At 36.4% G+C, this 13803-nt stretch overlaps 1 protein-coding gene across 1 annotated transcript in view; it reads left to right on the top strand.

Moving 5' to 3' along the window:
• Positions 1–3968, top strand: part of LOC109825091 (putative dual specificity protein phosphatase DSP8) — an 8737-nt gene extending 4769 nt beyond the window's left edge. Inside the window, exons 3-6 of the mRNA XM_020391812.1 lie at positions 1394–1487; positions 2322–2404; positions 2482–2571; positions 3384–3968. Coding sequence (XP_020247401.1) covers positions 1394–1487; positions 2322–2404; positions 2482–2571; positions 3384–3773 — 657 coding nt within the window. The 3' untranslated portion in view covers positions 3774–3968. The remainder of the gene's footprint in view (positions 1–1393; positions 1488–2321; positions 2405–2481; positions 2572–3383) is intronic.

The following is a 13803-nucleotide window of genomic DNA, read 5'->3' as shown; positions in this document are numbered from 1 at the left end:
CCCGCCCCCCCCCCCCCCCCCCCCCCAACCCAACCCGAAAAAAAAAAAGAAAAAACCCCATCCCCACCCCATACAAAATAAAAGAAAAAGAAGAGTACAAAACTAATCAAAGATGTACTGATACCTCCCATAACTTTACAGAAATAATAAGGCCTAGTCATATCAACAGCGGTATGAGAATAACATCAAAGGGTAACTTGCTCATCAACAGAAACATAAAATCTGTAGTAAATGATTTGTCCCTTATATTACATAGAGGATTTTTAAAATGAAAATTATCATTTCATAAGGATTATTCATCAGACTACGAATTGGTAGCTGCTGGCATCATCGCGTCAAAGGATTGAGTGGTTGTGCGCAATGCACAAAAGAAGGCTGTACATGAGCATCCAAATTTTCATAAGGATAGTCATCTTGACCTCAATTGTTGCAAGAATCTAGACACTTGCCAAGAGAGTGGTTTTTTGTGAAACTTAGAAATTTTGTACTCAATATCATCATGTCATCACCATTTAAGTCTTTTCCAATCTGGTTAGCAAGGCGGCCGGCTTTGTATGAACTATGAAGTAAGCTCCTTGAAAAACTTGACCTAGTTTTTACAAGCTGCTATCAAGTAAATGACGACCTTCTGACTATGCCTAGTTATTGGTCAAAGTAATTACAAGCCAGGAGGGAGCCAAGTTGCATAACCATAGATACCATTGATTATAGGCACATTTTCTTAGTTAGACTACGTATTAAGTTAGAATTTACTGGTTAACCATTTTTTGCTAAAACCTGAAGGCTAGTTTGGCTGGTTGGAGAACCCACTTATTTTGTTATTCAGTATTGAAACATCTTGATGAATTGAAAGATGGTGGGGTTTCCTGATGTATCTGCTGAGGCACAGTGTAAAAGTTAAATTAAAATGTCATACTTTTAAGCACAACTAATTGTAGAAGTGTTCTTAAGTGTACTGTCGTCATGACAATTCTTGCAGTTTATCAGTATCATTTATTTCTTCACAAGGGCGGAGCTATTGAAGGTCTTTGATAACACCTATGTCTAGAAAACTTTAATTATGGAGGAAATTCTTCACCAATGGGACAGTCCTTTGTTTATTATCAAGGCTGAAGATGACTGTTTCATGCAGATTGTAGATTTTCTTTTGAGCAGGATTATTGAGACATAGTTGCTGTCATCTATGTTTCTGTTATTGATTTGACATTTTGCAGATTTTTTTTCTTCAGTCAAAGGTTATCAACTTTGACATGTAACTATGACATATTTTCATGTGGTTTCATTTCATTTTTCGAATATTATCCTTGTTGAATTTAGTTCTTTAGCTTTTTTAGAGTATAGTTGCGGTCACTTATTTATCTAACTTTTAACTATCTATTTCTTCTGATTGTAGGCTCATGGGATTGAGCATTTGGTGATACCCACGAGAGATTATTGCTTTGCTCCATCACTGGGAGATATATGTAAAGCTGTAGACTTCATCCACAGTACGCACAATCCTTCTGATTTTCGTAAATGCTTCAAATAAATTTTCCTTTCATGTTTAAAATCATATGAACACCTCTTTTCATGATTGTACTTTTAGATAGTTGCAAATAGTGGATTAATCTCACTCTAACTACTGCGTCTAACATCTTCAAGTGCGTGGACAAAACTCCCATTTTGGTTGACTTTGAATGAGAAGTTAAAATGATTCACTAATATTTTGCTATATATTTAAAGCTGGAGCCTTAATCAAAGTAGGCACAGTCCTGATTTCTTGATTGTTTTGTTTCAGATAATTGTTTTTTTCAATTAAATTATTCTAATTATAGGTATCTTTTCCTTTTGTGTTTTTTTTTGATAGTTGCAAATAGTGGACCAAACTTTAATTTTGGTGTAAAATGTGAAGATAATATGGTTGCCTTATATATCATTCTATAATAGAATATATCTTCTATTCCGTCTGATTGATATTAGTGTGCACTCAGTTAGGAGGTTTTGACTGGAACCTTCCAGTGATTTAATCAACTGTTTCGAACTCTCAGTTTGAATATATTTATTTTCATTCACTTTCTGAAAATTGTAAATTAAACCCATCTTCTGTAATCTCTCTTTCCTATCTTAGCACTAAAATCAAAAGATGATAAAATCATCAGTTTTACTGCTACTCTGCTATTGCTCCAAAGATTCCTTTTCTTTGTCTTTTATCCATGGCCACCTAGCTGAAGAATCGTCTCTTACTAAGGATTAATACGTTATGAAAGATTTGACTTTCTGTTTGATTCTTCCTTTTTCACTTATATTCTGTAAAGTAATGGAATCATGTTTAATTTATGAAGAGAATGCATCCTGTGGGAAGACAACGTATGTTCACTGTAAAGCTGGTCGAGGACGAAGCACAACCATTGTTCTCTGTTACCTGGTATGTTATAAGGGAACATTTTACTTAAATTTGATGCATTACCAATAAAAACGTAATTGACGATTTTTCTCCTCTAGGTGCGATACAAACAGATGACACCTGCTGCAGCGTACGAGCATGTCAGATTAAGTAGGCCAAGGGTTCTTTTGGCTTCACCTCAGTGGCAGGTGATTTTTTTTAAAAAAATTTTCAAAATGTCAGGCTTCCATCGGCTTAATAGAAAAATTGGTAGCTTGTAATGTGCTATTCATCTCTGTTCTTATTTTGTGCTTGAAACCTACTGAGTTGTAAGACAAGATTTGACTCTATTCCATCACTCATTTATTTTATGAGTAGATTTTTCTGATCTTAAAAAAAAACACAACTTTCAAGCACTATCAAACTACTAAAAAAGAAACCAGGGAAATCATCTTAAGAGTTCATTTTCTTTCTTACTTTCACCTTAACAGTATGAACAAAAACAAGCAGCTATTTTCATTGATATGTTAACAATATTCTATAGCAGTTACAAAAGAAACCTTGTATACCTTATTCGCAATAACTCTTGTGAAGAAACCTGTGGGTATGCTAGGTTTTCTGAGTAAATGCGACAGAATATTGTTATGATATGAGACTTGTTGCGACATTTTTCCAAGATTTTACAAATTTTCAGTATTCCTCTGACTTGATACCACAATTACTACCCACTGCGGGATTTTAAAACAAGATCAAAATCTTTATTTATGAAAATATAGTTGCTTTATTGATGAAAATGAACTTTTGACCACCCGAAACTAGGCAAAACAAACGACAGAAAGCAGCTTCTTAAAGAGTTCAATTTCTTTTACCTTAACAATATCATCAAGTACTTCAAAACAAGCAGTTCACAGTTCTTTTCATTGGTATCTTAACATTATCTTTAGCAGTTACCTAGAAAACCTTTTATACCTTACTGAATAACAAAATTGTGATAACCTATGTTACATGTTGGGTTTCACAGGCAGTCCAAGATTACTACCGCCTCCTAGTAAACAAAACCATGATTGCAAGCTGCTTAAACTATCCAATTACAAGATCACCTGTGCCCCTCACCACCGGCAACCTGATGAAGTTTGATGAAAGCTCGTTTGTTGTGATATCAAAATCTGATCTTGATGGATATGAATCCGATTGCAAATCGAGCAGAATATGGGAACTGAGCCTAGTGTATCGTGTGCAGTTTGCTGGTCAAGCTGCTCTTGCTAGCCTCTCATGCTTATGGCTCCGGTGTCATACAAATGGAGAAAGATTGGCTGATAATAAGCTTGGAAGGGAGAGTTGCTCTCAGGAGGCCGACCAGCTTGGAATAGGGCATCCTTGTCTTGTCAGTGGGGTGGTTGTAAAATTGTAAATAATACTACCATTAAGTTTTCGCCCTTTTTTTTATAATCACTGCCAAGTATATACCAAAAATTGGCTGTGATTACGCTTTTAAGGCATTTCGATCCAGGTAAGCGTGACTTCTGCATGTACATGTATGTGTGTAATGTGTATATAGAGCAATAAAAATGTCCTGCATTTTCTTATTTAAGAAAGCTTTCCTGGAGTTGAGATTATCGTCTATGCCTTCCCCGTTCAGTGTTCAGAGATGGTGTGCAGTATTTTGTTTTATGCTTGTTATTCAGCGGCTCAATGTTTTAGTTCCAGGTATGTCAAACATCTACGCACTTACCGTATTTATGAAGTACGTGTCAATAGGATTGGTTCAAGGAGAGCTTTTGGTACAGACACTTAGGTATGTTAAACATTTCATTATATGGCAGCGAGTCGTGAATTGTGAAGTATCTCTTGCGATGCGTATTTTATGCAATGTCACATTTCACGTAGAACATTGAAATAGTCATACTGAGATCGTGAGTATTTTTAATATCTGAGGACAGAAGCAGACGAAGAAAAACTTTGATGTTTATATATATTTTTATCCATCAGCCAATCATTAGTAAGCCCTTGAAGTAGGTTAGTGTTTTTGGCAGTTCATTTTTGTTGAGATTGGGTGGCAAAATAAATAACGAGAGTTTCTATATTTTACTTCATAGAGCATGTCCTTTTTTTCGTTCGGGCAGTTATTTGAATCTTGAGAGCATTAGACTTCATTACAGCACATCCCATATGTTGTCTCTCCTCATAGGTCCCCAGTATCGCATGATCTAAAAGGGAAAACAACTGAAACGCCTCGTACAAGTCAGGCCATGAGCGAGTCAACTAATGAGCTCATTGCAACTTGCTTAAGAGACCGAAGTGAAGAAAGCTTTCTTCTTGCGTTTCTCAGCATAGAGACGCTTCAGGAAAGAAATTAAGGATCACCATGTGAGCTGGGATTGAATGATGCATGCAAGATCATACGGTTTTAATGTTTTCATACTTTCAGTTTAAGGAATCCCTCGTCATCGCGTATCAATTGACTGACTGGGTGGCAAAATAAATAACGAACAGGAGCAGGAGAATAGAGTACGTGCTAAAATATATATAATTACAGTCTTCGCAATTTCAGAGTCCTGATGAGATGATAGTTTTTAAAAAAAAAGGCTACATAAGAGAAAAAGATACTTAATCCAGGCGAAAGAAATTATCTAGTAATTTCTACCCATTGACTCGTTGGCACAGTGAGGAGGTGGACAAAAATAAGCAGTGCATTAATCTTTCAATAAGAAAATTTAGTGCGGATTATGGGCAGTTTTAGGGTTCCTCGATCTTCTTTGATGGTTGATTATTGAGCAGAGGATTCGATCCTGCAAAGAAACAATGAGTAAGAGGATCAGAGTTGGGCTCTCCGGGAGTTCCTCCGACGATCAAGTCGGCATTGATCTTAAGTGAAGGAGAAAAATATGATTGCTATGTGTTATGTTGTAAAAAAATACGTATCTCCATTCAGTAGCCAATGCACCTATTTATAGCAGATCTAGGAGGACAATTGTGTAGCTTCGACCAAGTCCTAACAGTCGGTTTATTCGGTTGATACTTTATAGGTGTCGGTTGTGAGTGGTATGAATCATCTTTGTGATTGCTGCAATAGTGACAGGGGGAGTAAGGTGCCGACGAGGTCCGATGAGTCGTTAAGACTTTTCGGGGAGGATGTAATGATGACTTCGACCATTGCATTTAAGGTGATGGTGATTGACTGTCGGCGAGGGGTTCGAGAATGACCATATTTTGTCTTGGCTTTGCGAGAGGGTCCATAAAGGACGCCATTTGATTCGACCACTTTGGATAGAGAGATTTTCCACTCGTTCTTAGAGTTGGCCTTAACAACAGGGTCCGAGTGAGGACGCATTTCGACTCGGGCCTTCTTGGGAAGGGTCGAGTGGTGACGTTATTTGGCTCGTCCTGCATAGGGCCGAGTTTTCTAGGTGTATAGTTAACTCGGGACATGTGTCGTTTCCTAGAGTGGGATTAATACATAGCCATTTCTGTGATATAACATCTTTAAATCTTCTTGTTGAATTCTGATCAAATAGATATAGTCCTTGATACATCAACTATCAAAAGGCAGTTGGATAGTTTCTTCAACTTGAGAAGCTGTGTCAAGTATAAAATTATGACACTCCTTTATCACCACAAATTCAAAATTGTGATGCAATGAAAGAAAATTTTAGGAGATATTTTAAAAATGCATATTTAGTACTTTCCACCTTAAGAAATAGAATCAACTTGCCTTACCGAATTTAGGGGGAAAAAGAGAGAAGTAACAACTATACTATTACTTGTATACTGCAAGCAATAGAAGTGTGGGGGTCCATTTTCTTCGATTTATTTTAAAATTAATAACTTTTTGAGGGAGCCCGCATTTCTCTTTCTTGTAGTATATAATAGAATAACATAATCATAATTAGGACAAAATTTTGTTTTAGACCTCTTTAGAAAACTATTTGCAAAAATCGACCTATTTTGAAAATATTCACCAATTTCGATCCAGTTTCAACCAACCGCTAAAATTGGGTCGAAATTGGAGAAAAATGTTCAAAAACTTCACGGGAATTGAAATCCCGTGAAATTTAAGCCATTTGTTAAGGACGTGATTAAGGGGGCAAAAACTTCACGGAATTCTAAATCCCGTGAAGTTTAGAATTAGCCTAACTCCATGAGATTTTAAACTCCGGGGAGTTCAATATAACATGGTCGCCATAGTTAGACAAGTGGTTAGCTCAAAGAAAATTAAACTTCAATCATTCAAGTGATCTTGAGTTCGAATCTCATCCCAATATATTTTTCCTTGAACATTTAGAAAAGTTTACAAGGCTTGCTTCCCATCCAAATCTTGTAAGCTAATGTTATAACCACTAAACCCATTGCACATAACTACTTATTTTATGAATTTTGTTTAATATAAACTTTACAGGATTTGAAATCCCGTGAAGTTTAAGCTTCACAGGATTTCAAATCCCGTGAAGATTTGACCCCCTTAACGATGTTGGTAATAAATAGCTTAAACTTCACAGGATTTCAAATACTGTAAAGTTTTTGAACATTTTTCGCCAATTTCGACTCAGTTTTAGCCAGTTGGCTAAAGTTGGGTCGAAATTGACGAATACTTTCAAAGTAGATTGATTTTTAAAAATATGTTTCCAAAGAGGTCTAAAATAAAATTTTGTCCTCATAATTATCCCAAAACAGAAAGAGGAAAAAGGGCAAACCAAGCTGCACGAGAATGTAACATAAATACCAACAAACTTATTTGTATCATGCAATGGAATTTGGCTAGATAAGTCCCTAGCTCACATGATGAATAAAAACTTATGAATCGAGGTCCTAGTACCAAAGTTTGAAGCTATAGAAGTTTGGTTACATTTAACATTGCATTCTAAGGAATGATGGCAACAAACCGATGCTTTAAGGGTGTGCTTGGCAAACCTCTAGAATTGAGTCAGGACTAAACCTGATCCAGTTTTAGTTGCTTTTCTAATTGGCAAAAAACTGGGCCAATGCTGGCTTAGTTTGATTAGCCACCTAGCCGAGTTTTTAAAATTTAACAATCACACCCTACGTGTAAGAACCTGTACTTTAACCATTAATCAAATAAAATTAGATCTGATCCCAGCTCTAAAATTTGACAGATTTATAATATTCAAAATAATATGTGGCTTTCCCTAGTTTCTAGAGAATATGTTGGCTAGTAAAAGCTTTTTGTGGATAATTTTCTATTTTATTCGGTACTATTTCTTGCTCCCCTTGCCCTATCACTTTGCTCTCTGTTCCCCTGTAGTCTAGTGTACTTGCTCACATTAAAGATCCTACCCACAGCTCACATGCGCGCACTCCCCCCCTCCCCCACCCCACCCTACCCCACGCCACACGCCACCCAAAAAAAATCTATTTGTATTGAACTAATTTTTAAAATAGACCCTAATTAAGATATATTTTTAAAAATCGACCCATTTAAACTTTATTCAGCATTTTCGACATAGTTTAAACTATCTGGCTAAAACTAGGTCTGCTAAATAGAGTTCGAAAACTTCACAGGATTCTAAATCTCGTGAAGTTTAGTCTCTAATTCCACAGCCTAATCAAAATACAACCAACCAAATCAAGATAACCACCAAACTTCACATGATTTGAAATCATGTGAAGTTTGGTTGTAACTTCGTGAGATTTCAAATCTCATAAAGTTGCAGGGTGCAATTGCCAGAGAGCTTGAATTGAGCTCTCTGGCAAATTAGCCTGCAACTTCACGGGATTTCAAATCCCATGAAGTTGCAGCTCATGCACAAACATGCACACACTGTGCATTTTCCGCCTAACTCAAAACCTATTGTATAAAATGAATTTTCCACCACATTCACAATAATATACATGAAATTTCAACCATAAACACCAAATTTACCACACATATATTGAATTACAATAATATACACTAAAATTCAACTATAAATCACAACAATACACACGAAAAATCACATATATAAATAAAAATCGATCCGCACAAGCAATGATTGCGAACAATCTAACCATATATATTTTTGAGTTTCAGAATCACAAAATAAATATTATGCCACAATATAAAAGCAAAGTTCACGATATAAATATCACATACATCCTAAAAATCTTCCCCTCCTTGCTCTCCTCTCTTACCCCGTCCCCTAACTCTTCCACCTCCCACCCCCCGCCTCAATGTCTGTACTTATAAGCCTCGACCATCTGAGTATCTGGTTGTGTATGAGGTTGAGAAGTACCAACTCTATAATCACACGCTGCGCTATGAGAAGTGCCGACTCCATCATCACGTGCCACTCTTTTACCCATCCTACGTCTTCACGGCACACTTTGCTAAATTGGCCTAACCTGTTCTCACATCCTTCAAACTCGTCGAGTGATTCTTATGGGACACATTTGCTATTCTCTGTCTGATTCTACTGAAGATCCCTAACACTATTGGATCCTGAACCTCAGCAATATGCGCATTTATATCAGCCCCAATCTCATCAAAAGCATGGATTTGAGCACATTTTGCTAAAGATCCTACTGACAACCCTACAGATAAAAATCACATCTGCTATTCTTATGGAACACCTTTCGTTAACTACACAGGATTTGAAATTCTGTAAAGTTGCAGGGCCAACTTGACAGAGAGCTCAATTCGAGCTCTTTGTCAAGTGCACCTTGCAACTTCACGATATTTGACTTCACGGGATTTTAAATCCCTTGAAATTACAACGAAACTTCACGGGATTTTAATTCCCGTGAAGTTTTGTTGTATTTTGCTTACCGGTCATTAATTAGGCAATAAACTTCAAGGGACTCAGAATCCGATGAAGTTTTTAAATTTTATTTAGCATTTTAACCCAGTTTTAGCCAGTTGGCTAAAACCAGGTCGAAAATGCTAAATAAAGTTTAAATGAGTTGTTTTTAAAAAATAAATCTCACATATAGCCGATTTTGAAAATTTGTCCATTTGTATTTTAAAATTACTTACACATCACTAATTAATTGCTCTTAAATACGCTTGGAGAGTGTTATCTTGACGTCCCATCTCAAGCACAAATGACAATTTGTAAAGGCTAAATATTATAAACAAACCCCCTCCCCACCTCCCCCACAAACTTTGGATGATTATTAGGAAACACCCATTCACTTCCAAAATATCAGAATCCCCTCTTAAGTTAGGGGTTATCAAATAATTCCCTTTAAGTTTGAGATTTTATCAGAAATCCCAAAAAATGGGGAGTTTTCTAATAAAACCCCAAAGGTAAAGATTTTTTTTATAAAATCTAGAAATTATAGGAGGTTTTGTGATAATCCCTATACTTATGGATGGGTTTTCTAATATTTTAAAAGTTAAGGGGAGTTTTCAATAATCATCCAAAGTTAAGGGGTGGTATTTACCAATTTGTAAAATCCCCTATACATTTGCTTTTAGAGCAAGTGCATCAAGCTCTCAGTTGAGAGTCCTAGTCAGCAAGCTCTCAAGAGCTCTCAAGCATTTTAGAATAAAAAATTTAAAAAATAAGTCTTGGGAGGCCCTCCTTCTTTTATGGAGCTCCAACAAGCTCCTAATTAGGAGCTCCAACAATATCAAAAAAAACCCCTCTTCTATTTTAATATTTTTTACCCATTACTTTCAATTATATTTAAACCTCTTGTATTTCATTTCTAACCGTTGGATACAACATTCGAGGGAGCGCACACGGTCTTCGAGGTAACCTACGGTCTTTGAGGGAACGTACACGGTCTTCGAGGTAACCTACGCTCTTCGAGTGAACGTACACGATCTTCAAGGTAACCCGCGATCTTCGAGGTAGGGTACGAAGTTCGAGGTATCACAAACTTTGACCGTCAATCGACTGATTCCTATAAAATTCGATGGCTTCTCTCCTTAACCCATCATCTCCCAGAACAAAATGCCTAGATCATCTAGCTCTAGCGATGATGAAATGATGAAGAGGTTCTTTCTTATGGGAGTTGCTGTCGTTGAGGAAGAAGAACAAGAGAAATGTTCAACTTCAGTTCAACACAAAAGACGTATCGTGCTCCATCGAAACCGACTGGAAGGCCACAATCGGTTGTTCCAAGATTATTTTACTGACGTACCAACCTATCCTGTCACACCCCGCTTCCCAAAATACTAGGGAATCGGGACACGAACAAGCCCGCGACGTATTAAACTGAGAAGAGATAAGTGCTAGACCCCGTCTTCTCAATCTAATATGCTAAGCGTCAAAAATATAATATACGAAGTCACAGGTCCCCGATCACACATAGCAAGAGTATAATGAACAACTCGGAATGGAAAAGATACATATCACAAATAGAATATCATCCAGGACACAGAGTTGGGTCAAACACGCCCTTATTACAAAACCGTCCAACTAAAAATATAAAAATACATAGTCCAACAGAAATAAAAGGAAAGTACTGCTAAAATAACTAAATCCAACATCAGACTAAAGTAAGGTTCTGCAAAAGAGATCTAGCGCTCATCAACTACTACAGAAATAAAAGTCTAAGCTTCAGATTGTTCTTCTGATCCATCTGGAAGACCTTACTGCTGCAAATCATCTGGCTCCTGTACTATCCCGAACTGAGGCTACTCATCTCCTAAATCTGACGTACACCAGAGAAAAATAGGTGTACGTCAGCGTGTGCGACACACGGCAAGATCCCACAGAGAGAAATAGGAACGATCGAACGACCAAAGCAAAACAGTGATAATAATAAAAAAAGAAGCATGCTACTGGAATACTAATAATCTAAATGCAATCTACCACTAGAATATAATAATCAGGAGTATCCAAGAAAGTCAACCAAGTAACAAGTCGATCATGCAGCTAGTGAACAGACTAATCATCCAAGTACATGGTTATACACTAGATGGAATTAATACTTAAAAATCTACAACCTGAGACGTAGTACGTCGAGCGAAATAATCCAAACATGGAAACCCTCATGTATATACCATATGTCTTGAATTGTAAATAATTAAATATCAACTCCGATCTAGGTATGGAAACAAACATAACTGGTCTGTATCTCACAAGGATTCATACATAGCCAGGAAACGAGGTCATATAACTAGTTAGTCTATAACAGGTCACTGGTACATATCTCACATAGAGTCAACGGTCATATCATCATATAACTGATTGTTCGCACATCATCCAAGCAAATAAATTCATGAACCAAAGTAGCTGTTAGACCCTAGAGGGGGGGTGATTAGGGTCTTATGCTAATCTAATCCGATTAAATGCCAATTAAAATTAATTAACAAATTATTCTTGCAAGAGAGATCTACAATATGTTACAAGCAAGAATAAGCAATATGAACAAAGGTAAATATCCTAGCAAAGAGATATACTATGAGATATATGCAAGGATATATAAACAACACAAGGGTAAACAAAATGAACTAGATAGTGGATGAAATAAATGAGCAATGCACAATTGGCGATATAAGATAAATGCAAAAGCAAATGCGCCAATGACAAACTCAAACACACGATATGATCACGGAGTTCGGACCTTCCGTCCTACGTCTCCGCTCCCCACTCCTGGGGAGAAATCCACTATCACAACCGGGTTTTCTACGTTCACCCGAACAACGTTTACACCTCACAGTATCGATTTTCAACGCTCACCGATCAACGTCACTCCTCACAATCGGTTTTCTAGTTCACCGAAAACTTCACAACACACTCGGTTTCTAGCTCACCGAAAACCTAACAATCTCACAATGTAACAAATATAAATTGTTCTCTAATATGGATGAGAACACAATAAAAGCCCACACTCAATGTTACAACTCTCACAACCCTAATATATTATGAATGCAAATACAATAAGCTCAAGTGGGTGTGTGTAAACAATGAGTGAAATCAAAATCAAAACTAAACTCAATTAAAATCTAGCATATAGAAATTATAAACAAAATAATAAATAGCTAGAAATGAGTTTAGAGATTCTTCTCTGAATAACAAGATGGAGAGATGGAGATTGAAGCCCAAACAAGAAGATGATCTCCTCCACTTGTGAAAACTTCTTCACAAACAAAACAAACCCTTAAACACACTTAAACCCTTGTTTAAAACTTGTTTAAAAACTTCTTTAAAACATTCTTACTTACTTGAAAAGAGATCAGCAATTGGGTATTTATACCCACTCAAGATCTCAACAAAAACCCCAAACCAAAATGACAAAACAGCCTTCAACGGCTCTAAAAAGAGCCGTTGGGACTCCAGCGGTCGACCGATGAAAAACACGGTCGACCGGAAACAAGTTTAGAGTCACAGGAGACGTCCAGAGAGTCTTCGGTCGACCGGGAGGAAATTTCGGTCGACCTATGGTAAATTTCGGTCGACCGGCGGAAATTTCGGTCGACCGACGGTACTGAAGCAGGTATATCCGATTTTATAAAATCGGTTAAAAATAGTAAAACAGCTCCAAAAATTATGAAATTTTGAGGGAAGGTTCTAGACATGTATAAAAACATGTTAGAGAAATTTCGGTCGCCCGACGGTACTGAAGCAGGTATATCCGATTTTATAAAATCGGTTAAAAATAGTAAAACAGCTCCAAAAATTATAAAATTTTGAGGAAATGTTCTAGACATGTATACAAACATATTAGAGAAAGAATTTCTGAAAAATAGTTTCTAAACATGTAGGTAAACATGTCAGAGAAAGAATTTTTCAAATATCACTTCTCATTTGTGAAAACTCATCAGTTTTGTAAAACATGCACGAACATGTGCACGAACGAAAACGTGAATTTGTAAATTCCTTTAAACATAACAAATCAATTCCAAACTTGATGAAACTTTGAGAAATGTTTGCAAATGATATTTTGAACATGTTACAAAAAGAATTTTCCAATTTACATTTCTCAATTGTGAAATCTCATTATTTTGCAAAAGTATTCAAAACATGAAAAACCCAAAACCATGCATGTATATATATAACTATATATATACATAGAAACCAAATACGTGTGTGTATATTATATTGAGCTTAGAGTACTTAACACACATAATATAAAACCTAAACTAAATTACCCAAGCAATGATCTTGATCTTCAATAAGCTTGACTTGGTACACTTTGCGGATGAAGCTTGAACTTGATCTTTAACTTGAATTGTATGTTGCTTCACTCCACAATTCCGCCAACCTCCATTTGATATCGTCGTTATGGCGCAATCCATCCATCCTCCAACTACGTTGTTTGTCTACAAAACATAGGAATGCACAAACACTAGACAAACAACATTAGTAATAAATTGTTTGTTAAACATCATCAAAACAAGAAGGCCAACAATCTCCCCCTTTTTGATGATGACAAACAATTTACAAAAAAGATATATGCATGAAAGGAAATGAATATATAAATTACAATTCACATGCATATAAACAAGAAAGAATATACATATACTCACAATATTTCTCCCCCTTTAACAACAT

Source organism: Asparagus officinalis, chromosome 10 (genome assembly GCF_001876935.1).
Source record: "Asparagus officinalis chromosome 10, Aspof.V1, whole genome shotgun sequence".
NCBI classification, from domain to species: Eukaryota; Viridiplantae; Streptophyta; class Magnoliopsida; order Asparagales; family Asparagaceae; genus Asparagus; species Asparagus officinalis.
Note: the sequence above shows the minus strand (reverse complement) of the source record. Positions and strands in the feature narration are given on the sequence as shown.